Consider the following 14,171-nt stretch of genomic DNA (forward strand, 5'->3'; position numbering starts at 1 on the left):
ACCATACCTCATATAAATAGTCTGTTGAGTGATACTTCAAAGCCGCGAACATCTTGTTTTGTGATGTTTTCAACATTTCAATTGTCTGGAAGACATACAGAATATGGATCAGTTAAAAACTTTTTATATCATCCCAAAATGTTGAAAAGGAAGGTTGAATTTCAGATTCAACATGAATAGCTTCATAATTTCTAGCAGATGCACCATGGACTGAATTTCCTCTAGTAGAAGGCTACCCAAAGCATTCAGTATTCTTTCTCTGGAAGAATGTAACAGACCAACCACAGACCATGAACACTTGATTTTTATTGGAAAGAACAGGGTTTTTTTTGTTTTTTTTGGGTTTTTTTTGTTTTGTTTTTTTTGCTATGCCTCTTGGTGTTTATGTCTCAGAAAACCTTTAGAGTCATTAAGTGAATGTAGGCAATACAAATAACCTCCCTTAAGCAATAGCTTTAAAATTAACTGATTCAATGATTTTTATGGATTATAGATTAGTTTTTAAAGGCACTAATTCACTGTCAAGATTATTAACTTATCACTGCCTCATGTATTTGTGAGGGGACTTTCCCCCAGTTTCAATTTCATCAGAGAAAAGGAGATTGTATAGGCTAACTGGGAGCATGAGGCTTCAGTGGAACACTGGGTCTCTAAGTTAGTTGATGCTTCTGAGGGGAACCAGGAGAGAGGCAAAAACTGTATAAGGCCAGAGACACAGTGTGAATGCAAAACAGGATATACTGTAATTGAATTTCAATTAAAATGAACTGTGGGGACAAAAAGGAAACCTATGACAGAAGGCAATCTTCAGTCAGTCTTACAGTACCAGTAAGTATCATGATATGAGGCTAAAACTGACTACCTAACAAATTTGGAAATAGGAATTTCAGGTACGGATGTAATAGAATTGGAACCAGTGGAGGAAGAAGTAACTAGGGGGTAGTTGGTTACTTGAAAGGAGTCTGGGAAGAAAAGTGCAGGAGAGATAAAAAGGTAGGTTCAGGCAAAGAAACAAAACAGGGAATAAGGTATACAAAATCATACAGAGAACAAAATAAGAACAAAGAGAGGAACCTTCTGAGGGAGGGTGCATGGATAGTTCAAAACAATGATCCAAAACCACTAGATGCTAAAGAAAACTCTTGGGACAGCCTCCTGGACCCTCCATCAGATCTACATCCAACAGATTGGGTACGGGAGAGTGGAGCAAGCAGGGATGGGCTTGTAAGGAGGGATGGATCTGCACCTTAAGTGCTGGAGGGCAATGGATAGAACAGCAATTTAGCAGAACGGACGTGTATCACTAAAACTGTCTCTACAGCAATCTAGCCATGCATTAATTCAAGTATTAGCTACAGAATTGCAACTACCGCTCCCAGTGGTAAAATTTGAATTAATACACTTAGAAGTAGTGAATTGCTCAGTAGTCACTCCAAATACTGCTAGTTTCTTAAGGGTGTGTCATTCAATAAACAACGAAACCGCTGCACCCGGGTACGTTCCAGCTTTCCAATTTAAAACTAAAAAAGTGGGACCTAGAAATACTAGTCTGTGAGGCTACAAGGAAGTCTTCAAAGTTTTTTAACGAAAAACAGCGAGTCTGTAACAGGCTGTGACCCTGTTTCATTTTCCAAAGACTCGAGGAAACACCACCCAGTAAACCAAATATACAGGATGATACTTTTGCCAGCATTAAACACTTTTAAATGTACAGCGGTACTAACACGAACCAACCACTGCCACCCACCTCAGCTCCTCACGGCACGACAACCACACTCCCCTCAGCGCCGCGGCACCTTCACCCCGCCCGCTCGGGACGGCGAACTCGCCCCTCTGATTGGCTGTCTTCCTGAGCGTTCCCGTCTGATTGGCTGTCTCTCAGAGCGTCCTCCTCTGATTGGCTGTGTCGCTGAGCTGTCCCCTCTGACTGGCTGCTGCTGCTCCCGCCTCGCGCCCTTCCCTCAGGAGCGGAGCGGCCCTAATCGCTGCCTGGGGAAAGGGGAGTCCTCGGCAGTTAGCCGGTAGGAAAACTTCCGTGATTTTCAAAGCTGAAAATATTTTTAAAACAGTAAATGCATAAGTAAAAGCAGTTAAGTAACTTCTTCTGTTTCCCCGGTTAGCAGGTTGCATGGGAGAAGAAGTTAAAAGGACGGGGAAACTGCTGACCTGCCTTGCCTGTTACCTGGGGAAGAGAAGCACAACGGGGCCACAACTTAATAATACGCAGAAATACTTACTCTTCTATGTTCGGAAAACCTGTGAAATGTCAGTGACTACAAGAAGCAGTCAGCTTAGGGAAAAAAACCCACCCCCACCCCCCCCTTTTCTTCTTTTCTCTTAATGGCTGCCTAAATTGCTCTCAGAACCCTCAAGCTGCTGCAAAATGTGTTTCTCAGACGGCAGTTCAGTGTCAGATTTCTACAGTGCCCAGACTCTGACTAATCCCAGACATGCCAAAAATTTCAGGAGTAGCTGTGCAAATGCCCCATCGCCCCTACCTCACATCATCCAAACTCTATCCACACCACAACCTGTAACTAGGCCAGACAGTTCTGCTTGCAGAAATGACAGCTTGTTGTTGGTGCCACAAAGCCATTTTATTTTCTGTCCACATCTTCTCCTCCTTTTACCATACATGTGGATACCCACAGAGATTACATCAGAACTGCAAAACCCCTTGGCAATGCGGCAGCAGGTGCATTCAGCCAGTTGCTGTAAGTTTGGGGAGTAAGGAAAAAATCATCTCCTCCAAGAACTCATTGCAGGTTGAGTTCCAGATGAGGGTTGGTTTCTCCATGGAAAACAAAATTTACACGTTTCACTCTGGTTCCAGGAATTCCATCAGTACATTCTAGTGAGTGAAAAAGTTAAATAAAAAGCATATGACAGATGCTTTCTTTACTGCTATGAAGTAATTGGTTTTTTTCTTTATTTTTTTAACTCTGAGGATGGGTTTAGCTCAGTCGCAGGCATATTGCCAGTGTTTCCTAGACAATTGTTCCTATGAAAAATGCAAATGACAGTAATTTATAGTTTTCTTGGTATTTATATATTTATAATACATTTATATTCTGCACTCTAAGAATTAGAAGACAAATTGTTAGGCCAAGTAGCACAATACAGAACCCACTAACTTCCAATTAAAATACTTCAGAAGTGATCCTCTCCAGCTGCCATGTAGAAAAACATGTTTTACCCGTGCTTAGACAATCCCACCCAACACCAGGAGAAAGAGAAGCTGTTGGCAAAGGTTCAGGCCCCTGGCACAGGGGCCCCAGGCTGAAGAGGAAAGGTGAGAGGGTATTTGGCTGGTGCAGAAGCTCTTTGTGCTGCCTCAGCTGCTACAGTGCTGCAACATGGCCTGCAGCCTTCCCAGTGTTCAGACTCCACATCCCATGCTTCCTGCAGGGCTCACTCCCCTTTCTGGGATAAGCACTGTACGACTGGTGGGCTGGTGAGGCAGGAGACTGGGACTCTTGCTGCCCCTATGGCAGGGCAAGTTGGTGCATCCCCTTATTTCCCTTCAGGGTTAGGATTAATATTCATGACTTCAGGAGGGGTGTGAAGCCCCAACTATGCTCATGGCCCCTGTACAGGTGTGTATTGCGGAGCAGATGCTCTGCTGACCTCAGTCATGCTCCAAACGTTCTCCCCTGACTGCTGGATGCCTTTCCCTCTTCACCTCTTTCTACTGCATCAGCTCATGCCAGGACTCATCCATTTGATCCCTGTCCATCTCCAGCTATTCCTCCTTGGCTCTCAGCTCACAGCCCCACAACTTCAACTCTGCCTGCTCCTAGGATGGGCATGGGGGATACCAATGCATTACTTGTCCTGTCCTGGACACTGTCTCATTTATGTCCCAAGTCATGAAGGAGATCTGGTCCTGCTGAACTTCTCGTGTGGGCCAGTTTGGGGCAGATCAACACCACCAGGTACTTGAGCAGTTCCTCATGCATTCAGCTTTGGATGGGTGGCCAGGGCTGGCAGAGCTATAGTGGTACAGATGCACACAGACTCCTTCACAAAACGGCTGGAGCCCCTCACCATGTTGCACACCCTAAAGTAAGCTCAAGGCATGACAGTTTGTCAGCAGTAGAAAATCTCGGAGTGGTTATTTTGCACTCTGGTAGTTCTTAAAAAGGCAGTTCTGCTGCAAAGTCTGTTCCACATATCCCCTCTGGGCAGCCCCAGGCAGGAGCAGAACTGACTCTTGACACATTCCCAAGGCACAGGGAGATTTTGCTTAGCTCACTTTGGTGGTTTCCCCTCACTAGAGTCATAACAGAGGCACCTTTGCCTGCTCTAGCTGCCCAGACTCTTCACAGGCATAGGAGAGAGACAGGTGACATCTAAGACAGGCTGGTGGAAGCTGTTCCTGGAACAGCCTGGTTCTCACTGTGACACCTCTGTCTTAAATATCTAAAGGAAGTGCTGAATGTCTCCCCTGTGTGCAGGATACATCCCTGAGCCTGCCAGGCTGTGCTGGAGGCCACAGGAAGGGGCCTTACTGCAGTGGAGTCTCATGTTGGAGCCCATGTGCTGAGATTGTTCCATGTTATCCCACATCCACTCCTTCATTCAGCCCATGTAGCAACCAGCTTCCCTCACTCCTTCAAGAACTCCTGCACCATCGACCTCCTGCATCAAAACACTCCGGAGAGCATTGCAAGGGAAGCAAAGGGGATGCCTAAATCCCATCTACTGCAGTCTTTTTCTCCTTTAACCCATTACTGTCACTAAACCCCAAAACATCAGGAGGCTGACTCCAGCCCTTGGTGCCTGACCAGCACCCCTTGTGGAGATTTCTGCTTCCCTGAGGAGAAGCACACACATGCACGTACACAGCAGCCTTTGTCTGTCAGATTGCAATTCCACATGTAAGGAGATGGGATTAAGGAGGCAGAGGGCAGATGAAGGAGGTTGCAGCCCAGCACTCAGCTCTTTCCTACACCACACCACTGTTCAGACTCCCAGCACATACAAAAACATGTCTGCTTCAGCTCCCCTTTGCCGTATTCAGCTCTTCTCACTTTGATGGAAAGCTGCTGAGTCATGAATGGTTGCTGCTCCTCCAATAAGTGCTGCTGTGATTCTACTTTGACTTGCTTTGCCATTGCCCTTCAGTGTTCCTGCGTTTGGACACAGAGGAGCCAGGGATCTCCAGTGGGCAGGACACAAGTCATATACCCAAAAAGGAGAGAGATGACCCAGGCAGACAACATAGCACAGGCTCACTTGCTCCAACAGCTGAGTCTGCTTGCTCAGCCTCAGTTTTGCAATCACCTCCATTACTCCTCCATGTTCCGCTGCTCTGGGAAGAGGCAGTAGCAAGATGGTGTCAGCATGAGTTGAGATAATCCCCTGTCCAAACCACATGCATGGAAAACTGCATGTATTTATGATCTCTGCTCATTTCCAAGACACTTTTTTCAAGGGGAGACAACTTTGCCAGCCTCAGCTGGACTGACTTTTTCCAATGAACTCCTTGGCAGAGCTGAGTCTGCATTGTGACTGTAGTTGTTTAATGTCTCAGAGTCAACACCTGTAGATCCTACTGGAATGAATCCCACTTCAATGAAATGTACCTTTAAACAGCAAAGCATCCTGCTCCTGGGATGTGAGATGCAAATGTGTTGGCTCTGCAACAGGAGCTGAGCTGCCAGCTGCTCCTTCTCCCACCACAGCTCTACCTCCTGCTGCCTGTCAGATCCCTCCACCACCTTCATCTAGCTCCTACCTAAGAGGTCACAGCAGGTAAAAGGTGTTGCTTTCATGGCCATACCCATCCCTCTAGGGATGTTCTGGCAGTGGGACTGGCTCCTCCTCCTCTATGACACAGTGTTGGTGAGTCAGACCCTGGCTTACCTGTGGGGCTGTTCTCTGCAACACTGGTGTGGCTCTGCACCTACCTACCCCAAAGATAGACAGGGGAAGCATCCCAGCAGTCCCACCCCAGAGAAAATAAGCAGAGGTAAAGGTAAAGACCTTACAGAGGAGGAGAACACAGGCCACAGCATGCTACCTGTGGCTGTGCATGAAGAGATCCAGGTCTTCCTAGTATCACTGCTGGAGAAACTCCAGAAACTGTCTTTGCCTGTGTCCACTCCAGCTGCACTGTCTGGACCTGTCTAGCACCCAAAAGAAGGTCCTTATTCTGCCCCAGAATCATCAAAACTCCCACAGCAGCAGGAACCTACAGACATCTCTGAATAGCAACACTTCTCCTCTCTGCCCTGTCACCCTGGTGCTGTTTAAGACAGACATGGCTCCTTCTCTTCCCCCTGGTTCATCTGTGATGCCCCACTCAGCAGGTGATAGGGGCTCCCTTGGCTCTTCAGCTGTGCTGCATTAACCTGGATATGGAATAGCCCTGCCCAAAAGCCTGATGCAGCCTGGAGATGTGCTCCACATGGGGTACCCTGTAGGGACACAGTGATGCTCTTAAGGAGGTGAAGCACTGAAGAGACTACCTCCCCCTTGCCCTGTATGAGCAATCCATCCACAGCTCCTCTTTCACCTGCCCAACTCCACCTCTGGTTTGGGTTCTTTTCCCCTACTACAGACACAAGTTTGCTGATCATTATTCTTGGGGGACTCTAGGAGAGCCAAGGAGTCTCTAGGAGACCATGAGTGTCCTACCACTGGAGCAGGGCAAGGAGACTCAGCTGCATGAGAAATGGAGGCTTTCAAGGCCAGGCAAGAGTTGCATGTGCTGTCAAAGGCTCTAATTCCACTTCAGTTATCTAGAAACCATCTCAGAACATCTGCCAGTAAGCACCTGCCAGTAAGTAATGCCATGACACTTCAAGTGAAAACAAAGAAGAAATAGATTTTTTTTTAAACTTGTGAGTTAGTGTAATGTTAAAAGCAATAAAACCTTATGCTGACTTTCATTTCAGGAAAAAAGTAAGTGGAAAATGTAATTGGTAAGTGTAGAAATAATGACAAGAGAAAAATAAAAAACTTGATGAAACAGGGTACATAAATAATTTCTAGCTAGAGTGCATGAAAAATGAAGAAACATGGCCATATTCATTAATTGTTTGTAGAAAAATGCACATCCACATATTGCAAATCCAGTAGTGGATGTAGAAGAGGTTTTGTGAAAGGCTGTTGTGGACATAATTGAGTTCCCCTAGGGGCTGTTATTGTCACACACCTAGGTGAATGGTTTTCTCTTGCAAGAGCAAACCATAGGCAGAAAAATCCCACAGGGACTGAAAAAGAAGGGTTTCAGATCTCCAGGTATCTCCTTTCAATGGGTCTTTGTATTAGCCCAGTCAGACAGGAAAAATCTTGTAAGGGTAATTTGCTTTAGTGGTAGCCCCTGAAATAAAAGTTACTTTCATAGAATTTTGATGTATTTTTTTTTGCTGTTTTATTTCCTTGCTTTTGAAAGAAAATAAAAAATCTGTGACTACTAAATTATTATGCTGACACAGAAATTTTGTGAACTTATTTTTTGTTTAACAGGTCCCAAATACTGCAGATTATTATGCCATGTTCCTAGAAAAAAACATGTATGTATGATATATGGTTTTTGGAATATAACACTGAAGATCTGTGCATTGTTTTTGTAAGTCCTGTTTGTTAAGGAGAAACTATGAGGTAATATTTTTACCTTTTTTTTTTTTTTTTTTTTTTGGTATGAAGAATGCATCTGTCACATGTATCTCACTAAGCCCTGAAAGAAGTTCACGTAAGTGAGTAATACCATTGTAATATTAAGAATGCTTTTTGAAACACATTTGCAAACCTTACACTAACCAGAGTAGGCATCAGAGTGAGTGACACTAGGAGGTGACTTCAGTCCTGGACCATTTGCATGGTGGAGGAAGCCCATGTAAAAGTGATGAAGATGTGCTAGCCACAGACAACCCTGGAGACACATAAAAACTTAAACAACACGAGCAGGTGTTTTTTTCTTCTGTGATACCTTTAAGATTAGAGCTTTGTTATTGTTTATTTTATAAATTGGTCTAAGACATTCTGTGGTGGGATAATGTAGTATAATAATTTGCCACAGGTATGCTAGCTGTAGGAACGTGGTGAAAGCATACAGCACTACCTTGGAGAGTATCTACCTTTTGGCTGAGTCTTCGCATTTGAGCATTTCACTGAAAAGTATCAGGAAAAATAATGGTATTTGTTTCAGTGTTTCTCAGTGAAGTCACTTACCTGTCTGAGACAACTGCAGCAATATTTGATGAATCAAAAACTTCCCGGGACAGTTAGTTATGGTGACTTTAATCTAAATCTGAACAGCAGTAGCAAGTCCTTTTTGTTCTGCACAGGTAGAAAGCTTATAAAATTCTGGAGCTTTCAGTGGTCGTGTGTGGTTTTAATCACCGGGGGGCAGATACATTGTTTAATTCAAGGAGTTTAGTGTCAGGCTGCCTGCACAGTCAGTATAGGTGGTCTGTATTTCAATGCCTGGAGAAATGCTGTGTATTCATTGCTCTCACTGGGGAGGGATATTACTCTTCCCCTTAGCTACCAAGCCTATCTCTGAACTCAGATATATCTAAAGCGTAAAGTTAAATGGATTACTCCCAGCAGTCCTGCGTTGCATTTCTGGCCCAGAGCACCATTCTTCAGTGAGCATCTGCCATTAAAAAGAGCTGAACATCCATGTCTTCCTTACTGTGTTGGGTTGCTCTTGCCATGCTGCCATTCTTGTCTATGCTGTCTTCAAAGCAGCTCCTGAAACTTTTGCCAGGTTATGGCAAAATATATACTGCCTAATACAAATATGTAATGCAAATATAAAATGCTTAAGGGCAGCATCTTACATAGAGACACAAATCTGAAATACTGTCCTTCATTAAATGCTGCAGCTCTCAGTCCTGATCAGTAGACAAATGCCCTCAATGCTTAATCACAAGCCTTCACTGCATCTGGATCATTTCTGGGAAACTCTGTATGTTTAACATTTCCTCTACAAGCTCAACAGTAGCTTGCTCCACTATGATGTGTGAGTGGAGGATTGATGTTGCAGGACTTTGTGATACCTGCACCACAGAGGCACAGAATGGTTTGGGTTGGAATAGACCTTAGAAGATCCTCTAGTCCAACCTCCCTGCCATGGGCATATCAGTCTTCCACTAGACTGCGTTGCTCAAAGCCCTACGCAACCTGGCCTTAAACACTTCCAGGGATGAGACATCCACACCTGAAAAACAGCTCATCTTTCACTCAAGCTGCCAGTAGAAGAAAGGAGAAGGGTTGAAAAGAGAAAGGAGGCAACATGCTGACAGCAGAGTGACTGGAGAGGTAGCAGGGACACCCCTCTAATGTGTGTTTTATGAAGGTCTCACTACAACATACAGTCAAGGCAACAGGAGGGATTGTATTATGAGTTTTTACATTTGTGAATTATAGTAAGATTACAGTGCTGTGAAATACAGAGGACCAAACTCAGGCAAGGCACATCTGTGATGTCCTTAGTGATATACCAAGTCTAACAGGAATTGTCTGCAACTAGATATTGTGTATAGGTAGAGGAAACCAAACAGGAAACTGCAGAAGGAACAAAGATGAACACAAAATCTGCCTCTGTTATTAGGTGGTAGTTAATACAATCTGTGTTCTCTTTACTGCAGACAGTTTTCACTGTGGTTATTACACAAACTGGGCCTCTCAGGCATTGTTTCATGCATATTTTCTGCACTTACTAAGTATTTGTAGTGGTTATTATTTCCCGTGAGCTCATTTGATGATGGATCTAAGGCATTTACATTTGTTTTTCTCCTGTGTATCTAGAACAGTGAAAATTTAGGTGTTAATGAAATTCTTAATAAGAAAGACAATAATCAGGCTATTCATAATACTGACATGGGGTTGCTGATAAGCTGCATGTTTTTTTTCTCTTGACTTCAGTAAGTATTTGTAAATAGCTTGAATAGTTCTCACCAGGACAGGTCTGTGGCTGAACAAAACTGCTCTAACATCTTGGTCTGTCATCTTGACCAAAGTGTCTTAGTATTTGTGCATGGAGAAGCTAAGTGCTGCAGCACCAGTCACCAGTATTTATTGCTGACATGGCTGGGGTTTTTTTATGAATAGAAAATTAACAGATTTTTAATAATACAGTTGAAATTATAATTTGTTAAGTCAAATAATTTGCGATGTATTTGTAGACTGAGGTAGCTGATAGAATGCTAAAGCAAACCTGTGAGGCTCAGCTTACCAAGTGTTGTATTCTAATATGAAAGTTTAGTAAAAATCTATTTGCTTGAGTGACATATGCTTTTTTACTTATGAGGCTTACATACGAGTTAAAATATGGAGGTCTTTTCTCCTGAACATTTTTGCACATAAAATGAAGAATAACGGTAGTAAACACACAGTAATGTGGTTTGTGTCTCCAAATGTCTTGACTTAGGCTAATGTTTAGCAATTTTTTACAACAGCACCTCAGTTGTACCTGGCAAACTACATTAATCAGGACATAAAACTGTAACAGAAACAAAGAGATGCTGACAGTGGTAGAAACCATTATACCCCATGAGTTTTCATAAGTCTTGTGAACAGGGAGAATACGTTGTTGTAGCCTGTTCTTAATGGCTGGAATGACATTGATATACACTAAATCATAGAGAAAAGGATAATTTTTTTAATGCAGGAATTGTATGAAGATATTTCTGGTGTTACTCTTAGGTGGAGAGTCTAAGGAAGTGAGAATCTGCAATGAAAAATTCTTTGTATATGAGGTAAGTGTTCCAGTCTGTACTACAGTGGGCAGTGAGCAGGGACTGACATCATGATCTCACAAGGACTAAGAGCTGGTTGTGAATTCTTTTTATATAAGCTTAACTGTTCACTGAACACTTCCAGAATGCTAAGGTGTTGACAGCTTCTTGGACATTATAATCCAAAACAAATGCTTTTTTTTTTTTTGCAAGGCTGTGACATAATACATCAGATAACACACTAATGGGTATCTGGAATGCACTCAGGAACTGTAACATGTAGTATAGGGAAGGGCCTCTAAAAAAACAGGCTCTGTTTTTTAGATATATTTTTAAGACCTAGAATGCATACAGCTCTGCAATTTAATATTCCAAGGCTTTGCAGCATCAGTGGTAGCTCCAAGGAGAGCTCAGTTTTTCTAACTAGACAAAATCTTTGACATAATGATCAAGCTCAAAATTTATCTGAGTTTAGGAGATGGCAAGATGTCTGACTTAGGACTGTGCTGATACTATTCCTGCTTCAATTTTTTAAACTCTCTCTCAAACAGCTCATGATGGTGAAAGGCAGCATTATGGTCAGAAAGCGTCATGTGGACCAATAATGACAGATTTCTTTCTTCTTTACTTTTCACTGTTCATTAGAGGTGTTGCCACACCAACAGGTATTATCTATTTACTCCCTCAGCAGAAGAAATGAATATTGGTAGCTGTTGGAGGAGACATGAGACCAGGCTGCATGTAAAGGGGATTAATGTAGGAAGCTACATTTAATATTTCAAAACATCTGTGAGTTGCTGGAAATTTTTACTTGGTTTCTGCATACTTTCATCATCTGTTGTTTTTCATCTTCTACACCTGATGGACCACAGAGGGAGACTTGTTTTGAACTGACATTAAAATGCCATATAAGATTAATGACTGAAAACCCACTGTCCACTGTTTACTGAAGTGTTGTATTGCTGACATTGTAAGCATTGTTGAGTAAAATATTTTCCAAACTCTGGCCCTTAGTAAATATTTGTAAGCACCAGTGCATTCTCTTTATCATGATGTGTAAAACCTAATGACATGAGTTTGATTTTTTTTTAAAGAAATTATCACACACAAAATAGATTCTAGATATACTTCATAGCAGGGACAGATTGTTAAAAGGAAAAGGTCCAGTTCTTCTAAAATATATGTTACTGATGGTAGCCACGAGCTTTTATTAACACACAGTGTCTAATATATTCTGGGGACTGGCAGTTTTGAGGATGTTAGTTGCTCAAGAAACAGAGATAAAACTAGAAGTGTGCGGTGTGCTTTGCCTTATCTCTTAAGTGCCATCTTCTCACTTCTGATGCCAATTCTTATTCTTCCCCAAGCCTGACTTTGAGTAATGTATTACAACATTAAATACTTGGATCATGGATCAAAGTGTCATAATTATTGCAAAATGTTTTTAAGTCAAGTTTCAGCTGATGAATGTATTTGAACAAATTATTTGGTATAGCGAGACCTTCCAAGGGTAATTGATGTTCTGTGACGGAGTACTTTTTGTCTTGGCTGCAGTACATAAGGTCAGATTTTTTTATACCACAGAAATTAATTAAAGTGATATTGCCTGGTTTCCTGCTGAAACATTACATTTAATGTTAACAGCTAGATTAATGGAAAACAGGAAAATGTAGCTGGTGTAAATTCTTAGGATCATCAGTGTAGCTGGAACAGCTTATATGCATAAACTGTCCCAATGGGCTGTAATTACTCTGTACTTAGGGAAAAGGTGGAAGAGACACAGCTTTGGAAGGTGTAAAAAAATGTTCACATATGGCAATACCTGTTTGTCATGTGTCCCTAATACTGCTGGACTGTGCTTGCAGTGACAAGCAGCATTTGCTTCTGTTTCAAAAGAATATTCAACCCCTGCTATGTATGTCATTTGAGCGTTTGTGCTGGAAATGCCCTCAATCTGAGATTAATTTGTACACAGATATGTTTTAAGTGCCTTCATGTGTCCTCCTATTTACCCTCCTTCAATTCTGTGTTACTAGCAGTAACTAGCAGTGTCTAAGCCCATTTCTTCTACTCACTTGGAGACATCTGTACTGTTACTTGAGTAGTGGGGTAATTTTTGTATTGACAGAAGGTCAGCAGGAGAGACCAACCTTAGTCAGTAGGCTGCATCTTTAATTCCTGCTAATACTCCTAACTGCTGTCCTAGGCCTACTTGGTCTACAATAACTCATACTACTGTGCATTATTTTCTTCAGGAAGGTCTAAACATCCAAGTTCATAAAGGAAGAAGCTTAAAAATCGAACACCCTTTCCTTAAACTCAGGATCAGAAAAGTACCAAGGCTGGGACCCTCACAGCATACCAAGTAATCCCGTTCTGACATCCACTTCCTGATGTCTATCCATTTAATTCATCATGTATAGTTTCCTTGCTATGTCATACAGCAATGTTAAATTATAAAATTACTAAGTTATTTGAATGAGAAATCTTCTTGCCCTGCATGATTTGTAATGCACAGGTGTAAGAATGATACAGTCACACAAGAAGTGTTTTGCATAACACAGGTGATGTTACACTTCCAGAGCCTAATTGCATGTTCCATCAGTACTGCAGGGAGGACAGGAGCATAGTTCCAAGACTCTTTGGCATATTGTCTTCTGCAATGTTGATATGTCATGTCATACTTTTGGTGCCTCATTCACTGTCAGAAGTTTTGAGACTGTCAGAATTCCTATGTAACTAATAGGACATTGGTTATAGCTTTTGCATGACACTGGAAAATTAGGGAATGTTTTCATAATGTATGTGGTCTAAGAGGAAGTCCAGCTGAAGTTTCAGTCCAGCCAGCTCTCCCTATCTGACCAGAGTGACAAGAGCAGAGAATTACTGTTGGAAAGAACTCTTGAATAGCAAAAGTATAAAATTTCTGTACAGAGATGCAATTTCTATTTTCATAAACTAAAGAGAGAGAAGCAAGGTAAAAGTCCATATAGAGATATTTCTGATGTACCTATTGCCCTTATGAGTTTATCTAACCTGAAGTAAACAAGAAAGGACAGATCTTTGGTTCTTAAAAAATTCAGGCTGTGTTCAATAAGCTGCATTGCATGCCTGTGTCCTGTTTTGTACTGTAGTATTCCAAAATGATGGTGTCCTTTTCAGAAATGAGACTCTCAGCTGTAAAAGTTGAGGCATGCCTTGATTATTCATTAATGCCAGACTCAGCCACAACAATTTCCATGTGCCATGAAAAAAAAAGTATGTGCTCTGAACTGAAATTAATGGGCAACACCACAGTTTCAAAGTTTTGTTTGGTGTTTTTTGGTTTGTTTGTTTGTTTGTTTTTTTCCCATTTGAACTTTATTTGCACTATAATAATAGTTTGTCTAACTTTTACTTGAATGAAAACTTTTTGATCTTTTTTTATTCTTAAAGCTGTCCTGTAAGACAGCAGGTAGTGAAGTGAGCCAAAAGGTT

At 42.0% G+C, this 14,171-nt stretch overlaps 1 protein-coding gene and 2 long non-coding RNA genes across 17 annotated transcripts in view; 2 read left to right on the plus strand and 1 right to left on the minus strand.

Annotated features, from left to right (window-relative positions):
- The window catches only part of SHOC1 (shortage in chiasmata 1), a 94,608-nt gene that overhangs the window by 46,638 nt on the left and 33,799 nt on the right, over window positions 1-14,171 (minus strand). For 13 of the 15 annotated variants that reach the window (XM_033520497.1, XM_015652623.2, XM_015652626.2 and 10 more), the window contains exons 2-3: window positions 1,748-1,989; window positions 8-85 (exon numbers count right to left, since the gene is read on the minus strand). Coding sequence is in view for 13 of the 15 variants with exons in the window: in XM_015652623.2 (XP_015508109.1) it covers window positions 8-76 (69 nt within the window). In the remaining 2 variants the exon portion in view is untranslated. Of the gene's footprint in view, window positions 1-7; window positions 86-1,747; window positions 2,049-14,171 lie in introns of all 15 variants that reach the window. The other 2 variants (XM_033520496.1, XM_015652620.2) reach the window with 2 other exon arrangements.
- On the plus strand, window positions 1,937-2,911 carry LOC117245617. Its single transcript, XR_004500484.1, has 2 exons — window positions 1,937-2,021; window positions 2,121-2,911. It is a non-coding gene; the product is annotated as an uncharacterized LOC117245617 (long non-coding RNA).
- On the plus strand, window positions 6,120-11,230 carry LOC107216094. Its single transcript, XR_004500485.1, has 4 exons — window positions 6,120-6,787; window positions 7,477-7,523; window positions 7,657-7,702; window positions 10,663-11,230. It is a non-coding gene; the product is annotated as an uncharacterized LOC107216094 (long non-coding RNA).

This window comes from Parus major, chromosome Z (genome assembly GCF_001522545.3).
Source record: "Parus major isolate Abel chromosome Z, Parus_major1.1, whole genome shotgun sequence".
Taxonomy (NCBI): domain Eukaryota; kingdom Metazoa; phylum Chordata; class Aves; order Passeriformes; family Paridae; genus Parus; species Parus major.